Here is a 24,516-nt window from a genome sequence, read left to right on the forward strand (position 1 = left end):
GTGATGTTGACGCTGCTGTGAAATGTGAGATGTCATCCAATATGTAGCTTGAGTGAAAATTGAAGATGGCAACATCATCAAACCTGACCGTTGGCAGCAGCAGAGATGTACTACTTGATGCCAAAGGAATAAGTGGTTTTGATTCAGCTTTCCTTGTTTTCATATTGATAACTTCCAGTGTTACCAATGGATTTCTTATTTGCAAAATCATCACAGACCGTAGACTACAGACATCAATCAATTTCTTGCTAATGATCCATAATGTTTTGAATGTCTTGCTATGCCTCTCTACTTTGCTTCCGGCATCTCTTGTCCTTACTGGGAGACTAACAAGTATAAGCCAAGATCTATGCTGTGTTAATGCATCTAGCTATTCATTGATAAATTTCATGTCAGTATCAAACCTTGCAACCATTGCTGTTGATCGATGGCGGACAATTTCAAACAGCAAATATCAGCTTGTTGCTAAGCAGATTCTATTGGGTCAGTTATTACAACTCACCATTGCTGTTGTATTTTCATTGCCATTAAGCTATTGGTTCAACAAAGAAAACACGGTCATTCAATTTTCCCAAGGCTTTTTGAAATGCAGAGTCCATCATAAAACACTGGATGAGAATACAGCATCTATAATCAGTCTATTGGTAATGCACTGTGCTATATTCATTTTGATTCCTGCAGCCATTATAGTTTTTTGTTTCGTAAAGATTTTCAATAAGGTCAAGGGGCGTTGGAATATGGTAGGACCATTGATACAAGCTCCTGATGGAATACCTGTTGGCTGTTACCTCAAATCTGCTTATACAAATGCCTTACTTGCCAGTGGCTTTTTGTTACTTCGGTACCCAGAGTTGTTGTTCATCACTGCAGACTCAGTTGTGACTTTTAATTCAAAAACTGAGATTTACATACAGCGTTTATCTGCCTACATAACATGGATTGAAACATCACTTTTTCCTTTTGTATGCATCATGAGAAATACAACATTGTTGAGACAGGTAACTTCTATGGCATGCTGCAACTTTATTATGAATACATTGTCAACAAGGCAGGACAGAAGGAGAAGGCAGTATGAAGTTGAACAGTCAACTGCTTCAGATCGCTGCATGATAACCCCAACTCAGGACCCCCAGGATGTTGGAATCGGCTCAGCTGCTTCAAGCTCAATATCAACCCTTAGGTCTGGTTCTCCAGTTTGGAGCAAAGCATCTTCAGTAAAGGATGCATGGACAGTTGCAGCACCGCAACCAGTCACAGTCTTTTGAGACTTTAAATTAATTTATTTCTATTTAGAATTGTAGTTTCCCCACATTGATCATGCTTCTTGTGAAAAACGCTGTGAGCAACTTTATTTAAATAGGAAATTTTGGTCATGTCATGGCGATTCTGTGAAAAATTTTTAGGCTATTTTGGGTCCTGTTTTTGGGGAATTTCAAATGCCTCCTCAAACCTTATTTCCTCAAATCAACTAAGCCACATGGTATTTCTGCTTGATAAGTAAACAGGCGGTTATTGGAGATTAAAGCACCACTGCAAAAGTAATCTTTTCGCTCTGGCAGCTGAGGAATACGCATTTTGAAGCAATTATGCAGCAATTTCCCTAATTATTTGTTTGTGCAGTACTGGAAGACCTGTCGAAAAACGGCTCTGCCAAGTTATTTCATTTCTTCAATAACGATCAAGGTTCTTTCATTAAATGACTTCAAATTGTTTAATTAATATCTCGTAATGCCTGCTATGCTAATTTTGTGTTTGGTAAGGAATTGTTCGATCAACGTCTTGAAAACCTAAAACCTTTTCGCAACATTCTCGAAAAATGCTGTTTCTCTCCGAAATGCTAAAGATTTGATCTGACTCTCCTCCTTCTGATCTTTGTATTTGCCCCCTCTGTCATGATGTATTTTTCGATGATCGAAGGAATTAGGCCTTGTCTTCCCTGTGAATGCTGTGCACTTGAATATGCAGTGGTGGATTTAAGGGGGGCAACTGGGGGCAGGTTGCCCCTCTCTCAATGAGTTGGAGCAAATCTGGCGCCCCTTTTTTGGAAATTATGCGCCTCTTTTGAAGAGTAAGAGTCAGGTGAAAAAGGTTCTAAGACCGATAGTTTAATTTGCTTCAAGGATTAATTCGAATTATGTTGTTTATTCTGAAAATGGATCTGAAATTGTTGTATACAGCGTACTCTCGTCACCAATTTTTGAAAATTTTTCAGCGCCCTCACTGCCGACAGCCCCTCCTTTAAATTTGCTCTGGATCTGCCCCTGTCAACATGAATATCAAGATTTATTATTTTTTATTCTTGTGTATACAGTATAATAAAATGGTTTAATTTGGACATGGTTTTTATCTGAATTTATATCCTGCCAGCTTTAAAGACAGTTTCAGCATTGCGATCCTAAACAGCTGACCGCAGTATTGTAGTGCTATCAAAATAACAAGGGGGCTATGGTACAAAATGTTGTGAAAAACGGTAGCAAAAGTAAAAATTTGCCAATTTTCGGGATTAACAAGGGGGCTCAACCCCTTTTGACCCTCCGCGCCCCCTCTCCGCTATCCCTGCCAAGAGGTCTTCTTGCTGTTCGGCTATTAAGCTATATTTGAGGTTTTGTTGAGTATCGCTCGCTGATCAGTGGCATCGATCGCTACTCTGATCCTGATGCTATTGCTCTAACTAAACAGGGTATTAATAAGGCAACCAAGAAATGTCATAGCGCGAAGCCAGGCGCACATGAGACCCTTTTGCTGAAGGAGGGCGACAAAAATTGCTCCTTCGCAAAATTCGGCGGCGAATTGGCAAAGTGCGACATTTTACATTTTCGATGAATTTTTCACCCTTGACCTTTTGCGTAACATATGTGGCAAATGGAGGCATTAAGGTTAAATTGGGCAGTACGCAGCACATATCTTAGCAGAATCAATAGAGGAAGGTGCATCTGTCTCATCATTGCATATATTTTTGTCAGGGGCTATCCAAGGACAGAAACATAATTGCATAGTGCTATTAAGGATACTTAAAAGGGAATTTTAAGTGGCTTTGCTACAACGAAATATTTTGCAGCTGCTTCGGTCTAAAGTACCAATCCTTGCAATTCTGTCGCAGATGCACTGGTCACCAATTAGCTCTAGAAAATTTTCGGCCCAATTTAGTGTGTTTTTAAGTTGCCTTATCGTAAGGATCGCGACAGCTGCATATTTCACGAATGTAAAACATTCTAGATCAGGCTTTGTAAAACTGTTTCGTTCGGGCGGCATAGGAATTTATTCCATGTTATGTAAATGTTTCAGCACAGTCGAGTGAAAATTTCATGTGCTGAAGCTAATGAAAAACAGCGGTAATGGGAAGCTTCTCTTTGGCCTCACATGAAGGTTTTGCACAGTGCTAGGAGAGACTGCAGTTGTTGTTTCCGAAACCAGACCTCCTAATGCATGGTATTGAGAACTGAGTAGTCACCAAGGAAACAAATAGCGCGGCTTTGTTAACAGCTGTGTGGTGCTGGCGTAGCAAAGGTAACGGCGTCCGAGAAAATGCGTTGTGGCAAGAAAGCTGAGGTCAATGCACACATTTCTTGACGGCAGTGCTGCAAAAATATTCAACCTCTTCTCCTCTCCTTTGAATTTTGGTAGCAAGGCGGTTTCAGATACTTTTATTGCAGTGAGATATGTTTTTGATGTTCTGTTACCGTTGCTAATCTAAAAAACTCAGTAGTTTATTAGAATGTGCGATTGCAGATAAACAAATCCCCTAAATGATTCGCATTTGAAATGCATAGGAAAGTACTCCTAAACTATCGAAAACCTATGGTGTACTGGAAAATATTTAATGGATATGGTAATAAGCTGTTTTACTATACTATTAAAGTGCTTATGAAGTTTCCAGATATTTTAAGGATAAGATCAAGGCTATGAAATCACAAATTTAATTTATAATCTGTAAAAAACAGTGCAAAGACAACTGTTCATCATCATGATTTGTTCAACTGAATTTTACGTTGTTGGTCTATAGAGCAGGACGGTTGAAAGTGGCTACTCCGAGTTTCACATTCAATACGATTTTGTGGCCACATATCTGTTCACAATATCTTGGATATAATATAAATGCAAATAAAACTACAGAAATCCATCAGTTTCGCATAAAAACCTTTGCTTAATCATTTGCATCTAAACTGTTTGTAGAACTTGGTCTTGTGATCCGCTGTACCTTACATTCTCATTTTATTCAATATCCACTTCCCATTCTCAAAATGTTGTTGAACTTTCACTCTTTCTACTTTCTTCTTATTGCTTCCTACTTTTCTGCCTTTCTCCTTTGCAACCCCCTCCCCTGCATGCTTAGCAATCTGCCAGTTTGTATCCTGTTAAGATTCCGTGCGCTCTAACATGCAATAAGAGGTTTATTGCCTAGATTCTAGTTGCAACTGTGTTTATAATCTTTACTAGAAACTGAAAAGAAAGTAACATTAGCCGAGACAAGAAGCTTAGTTCTACCACTGAGGTGCACCGGCAACTTAAGTGAGTCGTTTTTTTCACAGAGCTCAGAAAACACTCACTATTTTCACTATGGAAATCTTTTTAAGCTGTCTTGCATTTGTGAAGAAAAAAAGATATGGGAATTTACATACTAAAAAGCAGATAATTGGAAATTCAGCCTAAAAACCAATTGCATTTGCCTGCCAACATCAACAGGTGCATGGTGTTTTGGTTTTAGTATACATGTGGCCATGCGTTTAAAGCTGCTAAAAATATCTACTGTTGATCTCATCATAAACATTTGTTGATTACCAATATCAAATTCAGCTCTATTTGGTTCTAATTTCCTTTCTCAACACAACCAAAGAACTTCCCAATCTGTCATAAACCTAATTCACTAACTAGACGCTGTCTTACTCGAAGAATGCTAAGAAGTTGTTTGAAGCATTTATTGCCACTCTGTTTGAAATAGACACAGCAAAAACATGCGATTTTAGCTATGCTTTAGTCAACACAGAATATCATAGCCATGGTATAGCCCTAGTCATCAGACGGCCTAGGAGCGATACATGGATGCTTGAAAGAACAGTTAAACATATGAATATCATGGTATCTTAGATACAACTCTTCAGCGAAAGCATTTTAGCCTAATTTTTGGCAGGAAGTAGACAACTTGGGGGAACGGGATTAAATCATTGCAAAAGGGCATAGCAAGGTTAAGGTTTATCTTACTTATAGACAACTACGATGGCAATCTGGAACTAACATTAATTGACTTCTGTATGTTGATGATTAAATTGCTTTTCTTGTAGTCTGAGTTAAAAATAAAGAGGGAGCTTTTAAATATTTATGAACAGTTTTTTGGCAGTACAGAACTTGAAAATGGCTTTGAAAAAAGCAAACATTTTATAACACAAAAGCTTTTTTGTCTGACACTCTTCAGAGCATACAACATCCGAATAAGGGTCCAAAAGAACATGATGAGAAATATATACCCAGATGTGGATCAAAATAGGCCAATTAGAAAAACGCAAGCACAAGACCGGTATAGTTGTCCAAACAATGCAATTTGTACAGAAAACATGAACTTTGATCAATCTAGCATTGTTGAATACAGTTACCAAGCTATATTTCAACAGAACATTCCAAAAAGTGTGAGTGTTTCTCTAAAAATACTATAAATTTAGCAATTCCAAGTCATTATAGAGGTCACTTTCCAGTTTTTGCTAGAAAAGAAAGGAGAAGAGGCCATGTTTTACAAAATTTATATAATGGAGGCATTTTAGCATCAGGTAATGACACAAAAGTATTACTAATATGGCTTCATAAGAACACGACTAAGTTTTGAATTAACAATCATTCTATATAATTAACATAAAAACCACAAGTCTCAGTCTTTAAAGAAAGATTCTCCATTCTCACTATTTTAGAAGCATATCAAATTCTAGTGGATCAAAGTAAAGCGAATTGTATTCCCATTTTTATGTTTTTTAAAAACATACAACAACGAGTTATATTTGATACTTACTAGCTCCTGCCTTGCTTCTTCAATCTTTACTCTTGCTAATGACATATCCTGATATAAAAAAATGAAGATGGTTAAAACTGATTCATCACCGCTTCATACAGTTTCATCAATAGCTCATCTGATAGATATTTTGCCAATAACATTTAGTAACATGTCTTAATGGATCTCATGTAATTTTGTAAAGCAAAGTCAGGTACTCACTGGTGGCAGGCTGTGAAACTCCGAAAGTCTGATCTTGATTGCATTGATTTGTCCTTGAATTTCTGTCAGTTCCTTTGAAAATTAAAATTAAATATATAGCTTGAGATGGTTCATTTGATAAAAAAAGAATTTCATGATGTTTAATGTGGTGCACATACCAAAAGCCCCTAGTAAATAGCAAATGTGTTTCCATTTCCCATTTTAATGGGCAGAACAAAGTTTTGTTTCATGAACAATATTTCTAAATGTAATGTACTATTCTTTACAGAGTGTTTTAAAAGAAAGCCATTGGAAAAAATGGAAAAGTGCTGCAGTTCAAGACATATAAAGGTTTTGCTTTACTTTCAAATTCCAAACAAGATTTCCTTACATTAAATATGAATTAAATATGAATTAGCAACTTCAAAATAGTGTTTGTTTCGATGTTAAGAAATAGGCTAGGGCACCCCCTAATTTTTCTGACCCTCTAGCTGTTGGTTATTTTTGCAAAATTTTGTACATTTAGCTTCAAGCAAAAAAAGGTGCTATCTGGAACATGTATTGCAACACTGAAGGTACCCTAGAAAGAATGAAGGTATCATCACTAATATTAAAATTTCAGCCTTTTTGGATTCAGTAAAAATCATCTGCGAATGTTTGTGTGAAAGAAGATGGCACCAATGAGGTTAATTACTGAACCTGGTGAACTTGTTTTAAGGTATCATGATGAATGTCACTGGAAACTCCATTCTTTGAATTTATTTCCTAAAAATGTACAAAAAAGTGAAAAAAAGATAGAAAGACTAATATCACTTAAGCTTAGAGCTATTTTCATTGGCAAAAGCAAACACATTTATGAATAATGATTTTAGCAATAATTGAAGCCTCTGTTTATCAGAATATTCTCTAACTACATGTTCAAACAGTAGAGCAAAGCATATTACCAGACAATGAATTAGGCAAAAAGTAGAACTGAGATCTGAGATCTATATATTAATTTATTTATATTTATAAATTTTATCACAATCTTAATATAATTCATGTTATCAGCTTTGTGGAAATATATCCTTAAAAACCATCAAAACATCTCAATATTCCCCAGCCATTGTTTTAAATTCCCATGTTTTTTCATGTTAAAGGTTAAAAGTGAAGAAAAGTACCTGGATGTCTCCAATGAATGCTTTGTATTCTTCTGACTTTCCTTTTAAAAACTGCATTTCTTTTTTCCTTTTTTCATTGATAGGATGCTCAGTAGCCATTTGCAGTTCATGTGACTCAGACAATCTGTAGGACCAAGTATAGACCATTAGAAAATTAAAATATGTTTTTTATACTTTTCACAATTTGTATGCATTTTCATTTGACTAGAAATAAACAATTTTTCATTTCAGTCCAGGTCTGGCCATAAAACTTCTGAAGCAGGAGCAGTAAACAGCTCTCCTATCAATTTGTAGGTGAGCTATTGGTAGATAAATAAGCATAGAGACTAATAAAAAATTATGTAAATTACATATCATACTCCTTTAATAATTCCTTTTTATTTATTGCTTCCTTGATACCCTGTTGTATGTGTTGCAATTTTAACTCATGCTGCTTCAGCTTATGTGATGATTCTTCTGCTGAGCCCAAGAGGTCAACCAAAGCTAAAACATAGCTAGAAAAGCAAATAGGAAGTTAGCATTCAAACTGAATAACAAACGAAATAACAGTGGAGGGAAGGAGTGCATTACATCATCTCAAAATTCCACTTCCGAGTAATCAAAGTTGGTTGATTGAAACATACCTTGGATCCCTGGTATCCTTGATTTTGAGGTATGCTGCAAGGTCTGACAACATCGTTAAATTTCTCACTCCGGATTGTGATAGGGTGTCCACTGTAATTCCAACATCGCTTAATACTTTATCTATCTTATCAGCTTCAAAACAATGAAATAAGGAAGCAATGAAGAATACAGAATATTGGAATTTTGGAATGCTGAAATATTGGAATAAATCGATTTATTTTTAAATTGGTGACAAGTAAAAGAAAAGGCTACCAGGTCAAGTAAAATTCTAGCAAGTTCTTTTAACAATGTTTGCCTAAAGCCAAGCTGCCATGCTTTTCTTAATGTTTTCCTTAAAGTTCTGCAGCCTTTGGATGTTACAGTTCTGCTGAACAAATCTTATAGAGGTAATAAAGTACAAAGTCTTCTTTACAAAATGCATCATTTGATCTCTATATCAAAATCTACCTTTGATTGAATATTCTTGTTCTTTTCTTTTCAGGTCATCTGCAATTATTTTGCTTATTTTGTCCATCTCTTTGTTTAAAGTCATGAAGTTGTGAATCTTTGCAATTGTATGTTTGTTAATTTCAAATGGAGGTATCTTCTTTTCTTGGAAAACAGATTCAAGCCAAATCAAGACCTAGAAACATATAAACAATCTTTTGGTGGTACAAAACTTGAAAATGGCCTATTTAGATCCACAACTAGGTATATTTAAATTTCCTAGCGTAGAGTTTTCGGTCTATGTTCTGACGTTTTAAACTCTGAAGAGTGTCAGACAAAAAGCTTTAGTTTACTAAATGTTTGCTTTTTTCAAAGCCATTTTCAAACATATAAACCTTAAAGTCAAATAACTATTGGTAAATGAACATAACAAAGGGTTAAAAAGATAAACAAGATATGTTCACCAAAATATAATATAATATTAATATAATATAATATAATATAATAAAGAAAAACCAAGATGAGAATTGTTTTGCTCAAATTGAATATTGTCAGCAACAAACTGAAATGTCAAAAATGAGTCCATTTATTGAGAAAAAAGTTGCAGTTTATATGAAATAAAATGAGATTTTATCATAAAGGCATTTATGAATCACCTCCTCATATTGTTTGTGAAGGGTTGAATCATCATCCATGGTTGTAAAAATCAGTCCATAAAACCCTGTGAGAAAAGTAAATCAAAAAAGAAATGTACGAACCTATTTAAACTTTTAATCTCCTCAATAATATGGAACAATACAATAGAATGCATATTGATAAAAATAGGAAAAGAGTTTTATTACAAAATAAATTGGAAAGTGGCATCGCCTGCCCGGCATTTTTGTCTGTCTGTGCCCATCCAAACATTTTAGGATGAAAATATGTTTTGGTCTAAAACTTTGCAAAAAGCATCTTTATACATGACAACTGAAAAACTATTTGTCTCAACAAAGTCTGTGCATTCATGGTCACAATGTTATATTGAGATGCCACAACTGCTGATATGCTTCAGCCCCTGTTGACTGCTTGTTTTCAGCACTGAATAAATAAATTTGAAATTTGCAGATAACAAATGTTGTTTCTTGTTATCAGAATTCAGAAGTTTAAATGGTTGAATATTTGCGGGGAACATGACCAGATAAACAAATATAGTGCGCAGAATCTATGGCAGAATCTTAATAATGTGTGGGCGCAACTGATTTGAAAAATCAAAGGATCTGGAGGTAGCCTAAGATAAGGCTAACCTGGAAGACTGCCATCGCATTTGCCTTTGAGAATGCTGCCAAGATAACTAGGTATACTATCTTATTAGATCAAAATAAAATAAACAAATATAGAAAGGATAAATCTTGTAATAGTCTAAATATATCTGAAAAAAGACTAACCAAATCTTGTTAATTATTATCCTTGTTATGGAAACTTTTATGACTTCCCGCCATTACCATATTTCTTTCTGTTGTTGTTGTTTGTTGTTTATGATATAAAAATTCCGATTATATGGTAACTGTGAAGGAGAAAATCTGCTTTTCCTCCAAGTATCAAAATGGCTTCCAACGTTTCGTATAATCAAGAAAAGCCCCAATCAAAGGTTTTCGAAGAAGAGCCTGAAGCAACTGGAGTCGCAGCATTTTTGGCTAGTCATTTTAAAAAGTAAGTTATGTACCGAACTAGGATATCCCTTTCAGGAATGTATTGTTAAAAGCTTTCGAATTGTAGTTTATGGTCACATGATAATTGAATTTGTTGACTTGACTCTTTTGAAGTATGGTACTTGCGCATCCAATATTTTATTGGAAAAATTGAGTCCATAGTTGAACAATATACTAAAGCCTCCTTGTACTCTAGATACGCCGGAAGTATGGCCTTGATTTCCATCCGGTATGGTGGGAGTTAATGTGATGTCCGGCTAACCCTCAAATTAAACTGACCTAGGATTGGAAACTTGTATAAGATACTGTGATAGAAATGATAGTTGACTAGTCTTTCAAAAGATAATGTTTTTGTTGAATTTTTTAGGATTTCATAATGGGTTATGCAGAAGTCTGTAGTTTGAAACTGTTTTTAAATTTATTTTGTATTTTAATGTAATTTATCTACCTGATATATATCCACTCCGTCCAGTACATGAATATTTAAATGATTACATGCTTGGCTGACTGTGAGATTTATTCACAATTGGAGTTCAAATTGAAACCTTTTTAATGGTATGACACTTTTTCTGGTTGCGTTAACCCTAGACTGGAAACTTTGCTACTTGCACAGACAAGTTTACTTTGAGACTGTGTGCCTGAAATCATACATTCTTGGTAATTTATATAGTTAATAATGTTAAATGTTATTACCTACTCGGCCAATATGCAAAAGCACACAGATGTGTGCACGGACAGTATTATATTGGACAACAAAGTTTCCAGTCTGGTCATGACCTAGAAACCTGATGACTACAAGAGGGGTCTAACCAAGTTTTGTAATGATGTTTTTAGCAATTTTTTTTCTGTAAATAAACAAATCACTTGATTAGGCTAATGACTTGCTTTCTTTCAAATAAGGTTCTTGTATGTTATATTTGTATAAATAGCAGGCCTTTTCGTAAGAAATATCCAGCTATTTGTTGAAGTAACCCAGCCCTTGCATAATTTCTCTTGGGCAAATGATCGCTCTAAAAATGATGATGAAAATGCATTTTTCATTGAGATGTGGTTATTTCAGCTTACTTATATTTCCTGTGTTTTGATATACCAGCTTTGTATTGTTTAGTCACTTGCTTGGATCTTGAAAGATGACTAGAAGTTTATTAATTGAAGATATATTTATTCCTCAAAATTTACTGCTTTGCATTGGGTTTGCATGAGTGCTGATGTGACCGCAAGTGATTGCTCATGTGAAATGAAAAGACCTGGTATAATTAGCAGTTTCCTTCATATTTGATTGCCAATGAAATAACATCCAACATTACAATTTAATGGAATCTTTTGAATGTTTTATATATACTTTTTGTGATGACAGGCATGATGATCTTCGAGAAATGCTTGACAACAGTAAAGATGGTCCAAAACTTGACGCAATGCGAAGGATCATTGGGGTAATACTTTTTAATCTAAGCTAATGGAAAGTTATTGTTTACCAGAGCTGTACATGCTATTTGGTGTATAGAACAAGACACTTCTAAGTTGCTACTCTGAGTTTCACACTTTATGCAACTGTAGCCTTTAGATATAACTTGGTATGCCTGCATATATATAATCTTGTTTCCATTGAACTTCTTTTTTCAGGCAAAAATCTTCTTTTGTAAAGATGAAATGTGTTTAATATTTTACATTTGCATATGTCTCCCTTTTATGGCTTAGACAAAAGTATATTTCAATAAAAATTTATAGCATATTACCATTTTGTGATTATTTGATGGAAAGTTTTATTGATTTACAGATGATGGCACAAGGAAAAGATGTGTCTGAATTGTTTCCTGCTGTTGTGAAAAATGTTGTATCCAAGAATATTGAGGTACATTCAAGTTTAAGTCATTTAGTTCATTACAGAAATTTGAGTTTTTTTATAAAAGTTGATTGTTACAGGGTTGCTGGAGAGATGCAACAGCAAAGAACCTAATTCTTTCTGTTCTTCAAGAAATGGGATTATGTATTCATTTTGCATATAAAGCTGACTAATGCCAATGGAATAAAACTTTTTATTTTGAAATTTTTCAGTGTGAAGCCTGTCTTCATATATTGTAATTCAGTGTCAAGATAATCTTGCTTATAGTTCTAAAAGCGGCTGATATGTTTACAAGGGAAACAACAAATCTAAATAATTTTTTTTCAATGAGCTGTACTATTGTCAATACCTAACCCTTTTGTCCTTTGTAATAAAAATTGATCTGGCTATCTTTTGATGTTTTTTCTAGAAAATTACATGAATTTTCAAACTTTTTGTGTATATTTCTAAAGTCTCACAAAATAATAGTTTAATTGCAAAGCTTAATAAACATCAAATTTTCTTTCAGTGCATTGAAGGCCAGTGGTTGTAGAATATTTTAATGTATATTTATATATTAAATGCTTCATTAGGACTAGCACAGTGAGCTGGAAGCAAGGAGCAGCTGCTTTCCCAGATGATCAGGTGTTGACTGAGAAGTCAGCCACAAATAAGAGCAAAACCAATGACATAGCAAATTTCAAACCGAAAAAGGCTGTTTTCTAGCATTCAGAGGGGTGTGAGCATAAAATTTCCTGGAAAAAGCTGTTTGACCCACACTGGCAAGGGCTGGTGTGCTCACTTTCACCCACCAATATTGGCTTTTAAGCTAATCATGAGTATAAGAAATGTAATTGGCATTTCATTCCAATTGAAAGCTAATTATCTTTCTTTAATGACTGTAAGCTAGTACTATTATTTCTAGGTCAAGAAACTTGTGTATGTGTACTTGGTAAGATATGCTGAAGAACAACAAGATCTTGCATTGCTATCAATCAGTACTTTTCAACGTGCCTTGAAGGTGAATTGAGTTGCTTGATCTTAGAAATTTTTTCCAGTGGATTTCTTATAGCCATTTTTAGATAAAAAGTCTTTCCTAATTTCTGTGTATAAGTAAAGGTTGGTACTGAATAGCAGGAGCCGTGGTAGCCACTCCGGGCTCTTTCCCGGCTCGCAGACAGCCCTCAGATGACTCAGCTGAAAATGAGTTCTTAGTTTAAACATATTAGAGAAGTAAAAAGGGAAATTGAACATTGAAAGGGTCGCATCCACCCATTAAGCCAATGGGAATAAAGAAATGTAAATAGTGCACTCCATCCTACCACACTGCTTTCAGTACAATGTATGCTTTTTATATCCTGTGCACAGGATAGTCAAATGTTTTCTTGCTGAGTTATTATGTAAATTGTAACTAAGCTCATACATATTACAAATAAGAGCCCATCACAACATTTCCAGTTGTTTATGATGTTGCCCCTTGAAATAATGAATTGCCAAGGCTTGGTAGTTGCTTCACTTGATTAAAAAGCATTTTCTTAAAGCTTCTATCAAATTGAACTTCCCGTATTAAATTTTTCTTGTTATTGATTCTAAAAAAGAGAACATTTTTAGGACCCCAACCAGCTTATCAGAGCAAGTGCATTGAGAGTTTTATCAAGCATCAGAGTTCCTGTGATTTGCCCAATAATGATGATATGCTTAAAAGAGGTAATGTTTACAATTTTATCACTTATTTTGAAAGTTTTTACCAGAAACCATGCTTATATTACACCCCTCTCAACATTTACCTGTCTATGCCATTGATGCACAATCTTTATCCACTTCTTGAAATGAAAGTGTCTTGTTATTAATCCTATCTGTTTCGGTCGCAGGCTTCTATGGACATGTCACCTTATGTACGAAAAACAGCTGCCAATGCCATCGCAAAGCTTTATAGGTACTCACATCTTTATATTATTCTATAGCACTTACAATTTGCATCAATAGGCTTGAGACACGCTGCATGTGTCCTGGTATTATCACAAGTTTCTTTACTCTTACTTCTTTGTTAATTCTTTTGTTTTTGTTCCTAGTCTTGATCCAGATCAGAAAGATGCATTGGTAGAGATTATTGAAAAACTACTACAGGACAAAACTACAGTAAGAGATCTCTCTCTCTCTCTCTCTCTCTCTCTCTCTCTCTCTCTCTCTCTCTCTCTCTCTCTCTCTCTCTCTCTCTCTCTCTCTCTCTCTCTCTCTCTCTCTCTCTCTCTCTCTCTCTCTCTCTCTCTCTCTCTCTCTCTCTCTCTCTCTTTAATCGCAAAACTTATCAATCAGATGCAAAGACTAATGTTTGCTTTCGTGAAAGTATTATGTTCCTTAATATCCAATTCCACTTTTAGTCCACTGTTAGTGGTTTTTGTCAAGACGGATTCTTCATTCGCGAAATTCTCGCATTTGTACTTGCAAATACTACTGCTGTGCCTCAGACATGCAACTGGATTCTAAGTTTTAGCTTAACGAAATCTTTAAGTTGACGATGTCTCTTTTTATTCACAGCTAGTCGCTGGGAGTGTTGTTTATGCTTTTGAAGAAGTTTGCCCTGACAGAATCGACTTGGTTCACAAGAACTTCAGGAAGCTGTGCAACATGTTGATTGACATCGATGAATGGGGACAGGTTGCTGTTATAAACATGCTGACAAGATATGCAAGAACTCAGTTTCTAGATCCAAATAAAAACGAGGTATGCTGTCTTTGTACTTTCATAGCCAAGGTTCATTGACCATTAGAAATGCATTTTAGACATAAGCTGCAAGGGCAGTGATATTTGTTTTAATTGTTTTCATGATTGTTTTGAATGCATTCAAGTTTTATGCTCCACGGCAGTAAACAAGTGCCACAAAGTTCCATTTACATCATCTCAATAAGTAAACTTCTTTAGTCAAGCTCTATAAGAAATTGTATTGCACAAGCTCCGATATTAACTAATAAAATAATATTTCGGATGTTTTCTATGAAATTTTTCAGACAATTGTCAGTTTTAGAATCAATCTACATAAAGATATAAAAACCATCAAAGTTTAGACAGTAAAGGGTTTATTTTCACACTTAGACTTCAGTGGTAATATTTTGTGTAAGCAAGCTGCACTTAATGGGTAGCCTTTACAGCTATGTGCTCGCATTTCTGAATGGCCTATTTCGATCCACAACTGGATATTTCGATCACTATTCTGAGATTTTTCTGCTCTGAAGAGTGTCAGACGAGAAGCTTAAGCGGGTTTTATAATGTTTGTTTTTCAAGCCATTTTTTAATACACTATTAATAATAAAGCTATTGATAATTATTTGGTAAAGCTATTGATAAAGCTATTGATAAAGCTATTGATTCATTGTGGTCATTTACAACGATAGCGATACCTTGGTCATTAAGTGTCACGATTTTAGAAATACTTTTGACTTTTTATTGGTTTAGTTGAAAATATGGATGTCAGTCACTTCCTATATAGAAATTGTTTTGTCTACTTTAAACTATCAAAGGCTGCAAGCATATGTTGGCCTAACCAAACTTGATTACTTCCCGAAATATGTATTGTCAGAAAATGTACTGAAGCATCTTTTTAATTAATTTCCTAGGATAATTTAAAGGAAGAACAATTTTACCCAAGCTCTGAGGAGTCTGAAGATAATGGAGTTGAAGAGGAGAAAGAAACGACGGAGAAAAAGCAAGCTTACGTCATGGACAGTGATCACCGGCTGTTGCTGCGGTCGGCTAAGCCATTGCTCCAAAGCAGGAATGCTTCGGTGAGGGCACAAATCTAAGAGCTAAATTGAATAAGACCCAATATTTAGTAAATGCTTTGCAAAATGCATTTTTGCTCGAAAACCGTCTTGATATTCAGTGCAGTTTGGTGGCATGGTATCGCCCAAGCATGATATTTGCATACCAGCCCCCCGTTCTTTGTCACTTCATACATGTCCTCAACGGTTTTATATTTATATCATATGATGTACAGCTTTCTTGTAAGATCGTTGATTTGTATGTTTTCGTGTCAATTTGTTACATACTGTTATGTTTATCTCCAGGCTCTGCCATCATGTCATGTGCAGTTGAAAACTTTCCCATGACGCTGATTCATTCCACCATAGTTTCTTCCAGACAATAATTATTTTTAGTTATTCATTCAGTTATTGTTTATTTGATAATTAAAAATATAGGATGAAATGGAAATGAAATGATATTATCAATGCTTGTCGGTATGGTACAAGATCTATCCCACTTTTGGTTTCATTTTGGAGATTGAAGAACAGTGAAACTATGCAAATCTTTTTCTAATTCAACGATACTTCGTTTTTTGAGGTTGTAATGGCGGTTGTCAAGCTGTACTATTACTGTGCACCCTCAAGTGAAGTTCATATTGTTGTGAGAGCAATGATCAGATTGTTAAGAAGTCACAGGTAAGACTTAACGTCATTACCCAGATACGTTTTCCATTATAGAACAATCTATTATCCTAAGTCATTTTCTACTATTGTAATGCAGAGACACAAAAGTACGCACAGAAACTCCAACATATTTCGCTGTGGTACGGAGAAATATGTAACTTCCTCCATTAATTTAACTGCTAGATAACGTGTTCAAAATATTGTATGATTTAGCATGCATGATATACGATTTGAAAATTGTTTAATAAACGAGGATATTTGCTATTAAAGGAGCCGAATAAAAGCTAGCAAATATACCTTCTTACCTTGGCTCTATTCAACCTTTTCTCAACAAAGTGGTCCTCTACATTTTTATTGAAAATTCTAATATTTTCTTGGTCGCGCCGACTGTTGAAGTGTAAGTTTACATAGTAGAAATATTAAAGAATTTATGAAATCATCTCTTGTGACTTCTTTGCTTTACTTATTCAAATCTATTCTTACAGGGAAGTCCAGACCGTAATTTTGAGCAATATTGCAACGATGAGTGTCACACGAAAGGTATGTTCAATATTTTTAAATTGCTCAAAATGATCACACTACATGATTGACTGTCCAAAAAAGTAATTCTGTTAAAGGTCAAATTTGCTTACGGGCTAAACGTTAGATCAAGCTTCGTTGTTAATTTTTGTCCAATTCTCAAGTAGATAGAAAATTGTGCGTAATAAATAAAAGTTATAAGAGAATTTTATGCTGTAGTAGCCACCTGTCATAATGAATTTATCAAGCAAATTGAAAATGGTTGCAAGTTGAGGTACCATGAATCTCCATATTCTTAACAAAATGTATTAAGATTTTGTACGCAGTTAGAAACACGTAGCTTCCTATTTAATCTTGTAGAAAGTACATGATGTAATTTCTTCACAGTTTAATTTTTTATCATAACATATTATACTACTTGTTTAAATTATGATTACCAAAAATGCCTCTTTGTTTCAGGTGCTATTCCAGCAGTATTTGAAAAGTTTCTTCGTTCATTCTGACGATTCAACTAATGTCCGGGTTTTGAAGGTATTTTTAATTGCATAGTAGCTTTTTTGACCGAAATTATGTATGATAGTCTCAATTATTCTGGAGCTGTGAACCCAATTTTATAGATTTCATCATGTTTGCCTGTTCTTTGAAAGCAAGGAGCTTGACATTGTTTGCTTTATGCACCAACAAATAATACATTTTTGTAGCCATGTTAACTTCGAAAAGTATACTTAACTGTTATGTGTTTGAAGTCCTTTTTTTGTCATTTTTCTGTCCCTGTCAAAAGATAATTTCTGCATGAAACTAATTTTTCTTGTAATTCTCAAAATATAATCTATCAATTCATAAAAAGCATTTGACATCTCTAAAATTGAATTTTTCAGTAGTTTTTTCTTTCTTATTGGTACTGTGAATGAAAGTTTTGTGGTATTAATTTTAAGTTTTCTTTACAGTTGGAGATCTTAACAAATCTTGCAACAGAGTCTAATATTTCTGTCATCCTGAGAGAATTTCAGGTATGTTTTTCCGTTTGAAGTTTTTGCTGAGTGTTTTAAAATTGAATGCTGTATAATTTTGTTTTATAAATTTGAGCAATAGAAGGCTGAAGAAGTATATTTGAGATTGGCTTTCTTAAGGCTGAAAGGCTGATAGTCAAATTTGTGTAGCAAGACATTCAGTGTCTTTTATGACTACGCATCATTGTATGTTGGTTTTACATCAGGAAAGGAGGATTAAAGGCATTTGACATGCATAAGTATAGCGAATCCAACAATAACTTAGGCCCAATTGATCAGAGCACGCCCACAAGAAAGGAATTGGAAACTGCTCACATGGGACCGCTGCACGCTACTCTAGGATTTCACCGATTTGCAGAAAGGCGGAAACTGTTCACGTGTTTTTCTCTATGCGAAATTTGATTGGTCAACCGCTCGTGGTCGAGTGGCTGTAAGCCACTTTTACCGGTGTCAAATGCCTTTAATCTTAATAGATGTTTCTATATCTACTTCATAGAAATGTTATATTCTAACAAATTCTGGAGATTGACTGACATGCCATATTCTGTTTTAGACTTACGTAACGAGTTCAGATAAAGAGTTCGCTGTTTCGACCGTACAAGCAATCGGGCGATGTGCATCGAATATCCCAGAGGTCACTGATACATGCCTGGCTGGTTTAGTCAGACTGCTGTCAAACCGTGATGGTAAGGATGACTATGAATTTGCACGCCTGATCACCAATGCTTTCCTCTATTATCGCTTTGCGTCCAGCGTTTAAACTGTTAACTCAAGGCAATTCTTTATTGAGATAAGTAAGTGGCACTGATATTCCCCTTGTAGCAATTATACCAGTGACACTCGACGTACTTGCTCTATCAACAAAGTTATCCGGTTCCTTTTTCAAACCCACTCAAACACATCGCACCTCTGCACTACTGTTTATTCCAGTATATTTTCTCAAATTATGTTCGAAACTCAATTTCTAGAAATATCTTTAAAAAACTGTAAGTAGACAAAAAAACTAGCATTGGTTAAGATTTATGACCTAAGAATTTTGCGAGAATTGTCTTTTGCAAGGTAAAACTAAGCTTCAAAGATTAGCACTTTCAAGAAATGTTTTTATCATAAAATAATGTCAAAATGAACACAAGTTTCTTTAAAGACAGGGTTTATTTGTTTAAGCAACATGTTTTGTCTCCAAAAATTCTTTTAAAGTAGGGGATCTACAGTCTTTCAGATCTCTTGGTGATATTTTATCCTCATGTTTCTCTGCTTTCCATGTAAAATGTCTTATTTCGCTGTCACGATTCTTTTGAGTTAGAACATACATATTATTTTCGGTATCATGGCTTAAAGCGTCTATATTTAAATATTTGCCTCGTTTAATAATAAAATACATTTTACTGCGATATTTTTGTAGAATCGGTAGTTGGTGAGAGTGTTGTGGTTATCAAGAAGCTGTTGCAAAAAGAGGCAAAAGAGCACACGGATATCATCGTGCACATGGCCAAGATCATCGATAAGATATCTATTTCCATGGCAAGAGCGAGCATTTTGTGGCTCATTGGAGAATACTCGGACCATGTGCCAAAGATCGCACCTGATGTATTGCGAAAGATGGCGAAGAACTTTATCAACGAGGTATGTATTCACATTTCTTCTTTTGATCATTGATTGTAAACTGTTTTTCTACATAGAAATTAACGTATTTTTGGAACTTTTGTCTTGGATATTTTAGATGAGTTTATATCTTTTGAAATTGATTTGATTAAACAAGGCCATATAGTTATGGGGATAATTGCATATTTTACTCAGATAAGCCATTTAGTGTTAAAACAATCGTCGAAGTTAGTGTAGAAAAAATGGCGGGAGCTCAAAGATTGGTCATATGTAAATTAATCCTAAAATATCTGCAGCTCATCTTTCAAGAGTAAAGTGTAACACCCTCCCTTCCTAGTACTTTTTCATATCTATTCAACTATTCAGTTCTAGGGGATACAACTGGTACAATCTAAATTTCCAGTAACAATAAAGTATTTTACTGCACAATATAAAAATATCGTACCTCATGTGGCTCACGGTTTCGATAACCAGTGGACTGCAAAATGTTGTCATGATTCATAGGATAGTGTTAGCTGTTCACTTATTTTCTTTCCTTTTGTCTTAAATTTCTCACATGTATTGCGGAAATTTACGAATATTGAATTACTTTATCTTGGTTTGCTTTTTCAGGAAGATATAGTGAAATTGCAGATTGTCACCCTTGGCGCTAAGTTGTTCTTAACAAACCCCAAACAGGTAAGCAAATGGTTATTATCTTTATGCTTTGATAAACGTCCTATTGAAGTAGGCATCTAACCTAAATATATGACGGATCGCATATATGTAAGTAAAAACTTTAACCCCATCGTCCTATTAAAAGATAGAATGTTTGTTTTTTAAAGTATCTATATAAAATGGGGGGGGGTGGGGGGGTGGGGGGGTGGGGGGGGGGGTGAAATGCAAGATATTAACACTGGCTTTTAAGGACTGTATGTTGATTAAGATTTCATTTATGTCCAAGGTCAGTTTATTTGTAGCTTTGGTTGTCTTCGAATGTGCAGGAAATATGTTAATGTAAATTTTCAACCACCAGACAACATCTACAGATTAGCTGATTGTATTAGAAAAAATGTTTAATGTTTTTTGCTAAGCTATTTAGCATCATATATGGCAAATTAACCCATTTATCTAAATTGTTTTTGTTTTTTTTTTCAGACAAAATTGCTTTGTCAATATGTTCTCCAGTTGGCTAAATATGACCAGAATTATGACATCAGAGATAGAGCCCGGTTTATAAAGGTTTTGCTCTTTCCAGGAGAAAATACTGAGGTTTGCCAACGTTGTATTGCGATACTCTAAATTAGAATGCTGTGAGACTTTGTCCCCATTGCTTAGCCGTAGTGATCTACAATAGCTATCAAAAAATCTATCAAAGACTTCTGTAATTCTTTTATGATTATAATGGTCATCAATTTTACACAAAAGAGTTCTTCTGCACCATAGCTGCCACTCCACACTAACTGTGTACTTTGTCTCTTGAGTTGCTCACCCCACCTGTAACCCCTAACTCATCTTATTCATTAGTCTCCTTCTATTGCTACACTAAGATACCATTGTTTTCGGGTAGTTCATGTTTTTATTCATGTCAATATTGCTTGTGTGCTTTTTTAGGGTGGGCTAAAGAAGAAAGCGAAAAAATTCTTTTTGTCAGAGAAACCAGCTCCAGTGATAGAATCAATATTCAAAGGTACGTTTAAAGTCATCACCTTTCAGCAGAATTATGTCATACCTCTCTGGTAGTAGGGCTCCATGTTGACTTGACGTGCAGTAGTCGCTTGCAATGAACAAACAACCATCAAAACAACCTACTTTAGTTCAAGATAGTGTATATCATAGAAGCTTTACATTTCTTGTAGCTGGGCTGATACTTAGATGCTGGGAGGGGCTCGTTTTCAGATTGATGGAGCCGGGATTGTTGAAACCTTCTAACTGAAGTCATAACTTTTTGTTTATTTAAGTTTCCTTTAAATGTAATCATATTTAATGCAATGAAATCCTTATGTGAATGGTTTAAGTATAAAGACTGCAACTATGACAAATATGACAAGACTATAACAAATTATTCGGCAATTGAAGTGAGATAAGAATGCATTTCAGGGCTTATTTTGTATAATTGTTATCAGGTTTGAGTTTTCAGGGATTGAACCACTAACGAAAACTTTCCCTACCATACCATTTTTTGCTCCCAGAAAATTATTTTAGGCCGTTTTTGCATTGAACGTGTTATGATAGTGCGTGTGAATAATAACCTTTCAAAGGAGTAATGTTATATAAAGAAAGGCAGGTGTAGAACGGAGAAACGATTTTATACGTATATGGATACCCGTCTATGAGTTTGGAGTATCCTAACTTCATAATGACAAGTTTAGTGAAATATTCTTTAATGATTTTAGTCTTAAAGAGGCTCTAAAAACTTTTCTTATCAAAAAGTTCTATCAAAAGTTATCACTGCAACTACTTCGATTCGTCAATGCAAATCGTGCTTTATCACTGAACAAATTTGTTATCACAACACGGTCATATAATTAAACAAAAAAATCGTTGGTGGGATGGGTTTTCGATAATATTTTTAACATCGGCCATTACACAAGAAACAACAGGATGTCTTTACTTCCGTGCCTCAATTTATATCCAGACAATAACAGTCTTTTAGTATGCCAATTTGTAGCTTTACTTATTTATGTTAAATTTTTTTGTTTATGGTTAGTTAAAAAGAAAACACAAAGCTTCAGATAGTATTCCTACATGAATAAAGGAAAACATGTAGTCATTCTATATCGCATGGTTGTTCTAAAACTCCTGAATATTCAATACTAAACTTTGCAAGCTACAAAAAACTCTTTCTGTTAACTGCTATGTTATTCAAAACACTGCAACTTATTCAGAAGCAGAAGCAGCTCGTTTAGTTGCTTTACAGAGTCTAGCGCGCACAGTTCTTTTGCCAAGCCCACAACGTGGTTTTTGCCAAGCCCACAAAGTGGTTTTTGCCTAACGCACAAAGTGATTTTTGCCTAACGCACAAAGTGATTTTTGCCTAACGCACAAAGTGATTTTTGCCTAACGCACAAAGTGATTTTTGCCTAACGCACAAAGTGATTTTTGCCTAGCGAACACAGCGATTTTGCCAAGTGCACAAAGTGATTTTTGCCAAGTGCACAAAGTGATTTTTGCCTAGCACGCACAGTGCTTTTGCTAAGCCCACAAAGTGGTTTTTTGCCTAACGCACAAAATGATTTGCCAAGTGCACAAAGTGATTTTTGCCAAGTGCACAAAGTGATTTTTGCCAAGTGCACAAAGTGATTTTGCCAAGCGCACAAAGTGATTTTTGCCTAGCATGCACAGCAATTTTTGCCTAGCGTACACAGCGGTTTTCGCCTAGCGTGCACAGCCATTTTCGTCACACTGTTTGTTTTTGTCATAAAAAACAATATTTTGTAATTCAAGCCCCTGCAGATCATTGATTTTTGTGACAAGAAAACACAAGTCGCAATTACTTTTGGAAAAAGATCGTTACAATGCGCTAGACTTTGACTAATAATTTGTAGAACTACCTTTCAAAGGCCTTTATATCTTCACCCGGCGCTCTTTAACTGAAGTAATTATTTCTTTTTATAGATCGTGGACAGTACCAGCTTAGCTCCCTCTCTCATATGATCAATGCAAGGGCTAATGGATACCAGGATCTCCCAGACTTCCCTGCGACACAGCCTGATCCAACTGTCCGCAATGTTGAGGTTAGTTTCATTGTTTGCTGACTTTAACATAAAGGTCTATGTTTCTTTCTGGCGATTGTGTTAATGTCAGTGCACATTTTAGCAAACACTTTGTTGGTGCATTTGCTAATATGCCTTTGCTATAATCATTGTAAACTCAATAAGGAATGCATTTCAAGTAATTTTTTGGAAAGACAGAACAAGCAGGCTTTGCGTTTCCAGGGGCCTTTGTTGATCCATACAAATTTAGATTCGCTTCTCATCTAGAACGCTCCCCTCTAAGATTTCCTGTATGATTCAAGAGTGGTTCCAGTCAAGAATGGGTATGGATGGGAATCTCACCAGTTGTCTTAAGTTTTGAATTGTAAAAACAAATAAGTTAGTGTTACGGACAAATCAGATACAACTGCAGTTTAACTTGTCTCTTGAACTCTCTACGCTTTACAAGTCTACATACAGACCAAATGTTTGACGACAAAACGACTGCTGAGTGTAAAAAATTGATCCTTTTTTGGAATTTTTTTATTTGTCAAAAGACTAATTTGAGACTTGATTTATAGATTTGATAGATTTAAAGAGATCACCGTAAACGACGTGTTATGTTTGTCTCAATTTTTTATATCTTTCGTCACTTTTCATATCTTAGTCCATTGTCACAACTTTCTAGTACACATTTCAGATAAGAAATATCACTGTTTTATGACCAGCTTTCTGTAAGCAGTCATAAGTTTGAATGAGAATGTTACTTTTGTAGGTTGTCGATAAAGTTTGGGGTAATCAACTTTTGGTCACGAAGTCAAAGAAGAAGTCCTCTTTTTACTCCGATTCAGAAGGTATGTGCTTTTAATGTTTGTCAGATGCCGCGAATCATCTCCGTTGATTGCCATATTTTGTGCTTTTTGCTATCATTGTTTGTAACCTATATGTCACTTAAGCTTATAAATGCATCCTTAATGTCTTTACGCTGTTAAGTTTCCTAGTTTCTAAAGTACTTTAAACAGTGAGAAATTTATGATTACGATTTAAACAGGCGAAGAAGAAGAGAGCGACGAAGAATCGGAAGAAGAATCCGGATCAGAGGAAAGCGAAGAAGATGAAGAAAATTCAGAAGAAGAAGCTACAGATGAGGATGAAGATTCGGAAGCTAGTGAAGAAGAAGACAGCGAGGAAGAAGATGATGCCAAAACTGCTAAGGCTGGTACGTACTGAGTTTTTGAAGGTATTCAACAGTCAGTTCAGCATTTCAAATGGTGTTTTTTGTTATCATTTTGGTGCTCTATCTTTGGTATACACATAGCGCAAATCGATCAGAACACTATCTATTAAATGCTAAGCTAACGAAAGAAGCTGTATGCAATGCAGATTATGTGT

The 24,516-nt window shown here is 35.1% G+C and overlaps 3 protein-coding genes across 4 annotated transcripts in view; 2 read left to right on the forward strand and 1 right to left on the reverse strand.

Annotated features, from left to right (window-relative positions):
* On the reverse strand, nucleotides 1-9,918 carry LOC135687753 (HAUS augmin-like complex subunit 1). 2 transcript variants are annotated; one of them, XM_065204393.2, is made up of 10 exons: nucleotides 9,810-9,910; nucleotides 9,042-9,106; nucleotides 8,407-8,581; nucleotides 7,959-8,091; nucleotides 7,695-7,829; nucleotides 7,336-7,459; nucleotides 6,875-6,940; nucleotides 6,197-6,268; nucleotides 5,996-6,043; nucleotides 1-5,693 (listed from the first exon to the last, which is right to left on the reverse strand). In XM_065204393.2, the coding sequence occupies exons 2-10, from the start codon at nucleotides 9,078-9,080 to the stop codon at nucleotides 5,643-5,645; spliced, it is 843 nt and encodes a 280-aa protein (XP_065060465.2). In that variant the 5' UTR covers nucleotides 9,081-9,106; nucleotides 9,810-9,910; the 3' UTR covers nucleotides 1-5,642. The 2 variants fall into 2 exon arrangements, with proteins under 2 accessions (XP_065060465.2, XP_065060466.2); XM_065204394.2 differs by lacking the exon at nucleotides 9,042-9,106 and having other exon boundaries at nucleotides 9,810-9,918.
* On the forward strand, nucleotides 66-2,335 carry LOC135687752 (uncharacterized). Its single transcript, XM_089114643.1, has one exon. It carries the CDS (start codon nucleotides 66-68, stop codon nucleotides 1,263-1,265), a length of 1,200 nt encoding a protein of 399 aa, XP_088970769.1. The 3' UTR covers nucleotides 1,266-2,335.
* Nucleotides 9,919-24,516, forward strand: part of LOC135687750 (AP-3 complex subunit beta-1) — a 21,335-nt gene continuing 6,737 nt past the window's right edge. Inside the window, exons 1-21 of the mRNA XM_065204389.2 lie at nucleotides 9,919-10,074; nucleotides 11,431-11,506; nucleotides 11,851-11,925; nucleotides 12,821-12,916; nucleotides 13,507-13,602; nucleotides 13,767-13,831; nucleotides 13,968-14,034; nucleotides 14,434-14,619; nucleotides 15,510-15,677; nucleotides 16,234-16,331; nucleotides 16,805-16,859; nucleotides 17,298-17,369; nucleotides 17,786-17,848; nucleotides 18,402-18,534; nucleotides 19,251-19,471; nucleotides 20,063-20,128; nucleotides 20,588-20,701; nucleotides 21,044-21,119; nucleotides 23,048-23,166; nucleotides 23,900-23,978; nucleotides 24,176-24,343. Coding sequence (XP_065060461.2) covers nucleotides 9,968-10,074; nucleotides 11,431-11,506; nucleotides 11,851-11,925; nucleotides 12,821-12,916; nucleotides 13,507-13,602; nucleotides 13,767-13,831; nucleotides 13,968-14,034; nucleotides 14,434-14,619; nucleotides 15,510-15,677; nucleotides 16,234-16,331; nucleotides 16,805-16,859; nucleotides 17,298-17,369; nucleotides 17,786-17,848; nucleotides 18,402-18,534; nucleotides 19,251-19,471; nucleotides 20,063-20,128; nucleotides 20,588-20,701; nucleotides 21,044-21,119; nucleotides 23,048-23,166; nucleotides 23,900-23,978; nucleotides 24,176-24,343 — 2,200 coding nt within the window. The 5' untranslated portion in view covers nucleotides 9,919-9,967. The remainder of the gene's footprint in view (nucleotides 10,075-11,430; nucleotides 11,507-11,850; nucleotides 11,926-12,820; nucleotides 12,917-13,506; nucleotides 13,603-13,766; nucleotides 13,832-13,967; nucleotides 14,035-14,433; nucleotides 14,620-15,509; nucleotides 15,678-16,233; nucleotides 16,332-16,804; nucleotides 16,860-17,297; nucleotides 17,370-17,785; nucleotides 17,849-18,401; nucleotides 18,535-19,250; nucleotides 19,472-20,062; nucleotides 20,129-20,587; nucleotides 20,702-21,043; nucleotides 21,120-23,047; nucleotides 23,167-23,899; nucleotides 23,979-24,175; nucleotides 24,344-24,516) is intronic.

Source organism: Rhopilema esculentum, chromosome 20 (assembly GCF_057945365.1).
Source record: "Rhopilema esculentum isolate cy_ngs chromosome 20, ASM5794536v1, whole genome shotgun sequence".
In the NCBI taxonomy this organism is placed as follows: domain Eukaryota; kingdom Metazoa; phylum Cnidaria; class Scyphozoa; order Rhizostomeae; family Rhizostomatidae; genus Rhopilema; species Rhopilema esculentum.

Coding starts and splice junctions, on each gene's coding strand:
- LOC135687753 (XM_065204393.2), bottom strand. CDS start 9,080: ATGGATGATGATTCAACCCTTCACAAACAATATGAGGAG. Junction 8,582..9,041: donor TTCACAAACAATATGAGGAG/GTGATTCATAAA, acceptor ATATGTTTCTAG/GTCTTGATTTGGCTTGAATC. Junction 8,092..8,406: donor ACAAGAATATTCAATCAAAG/GTAGATTTTGAT, acceptor ATTGTTTTGAAG/CTGATAAGATAGATAAAGTA.
- LOC135687752 (XM_089114643.1), top strand. CDS start 66: ATGGCAACATCATCAAACCTGACCGTTGGCAGCAGCAGAGATGTACTA.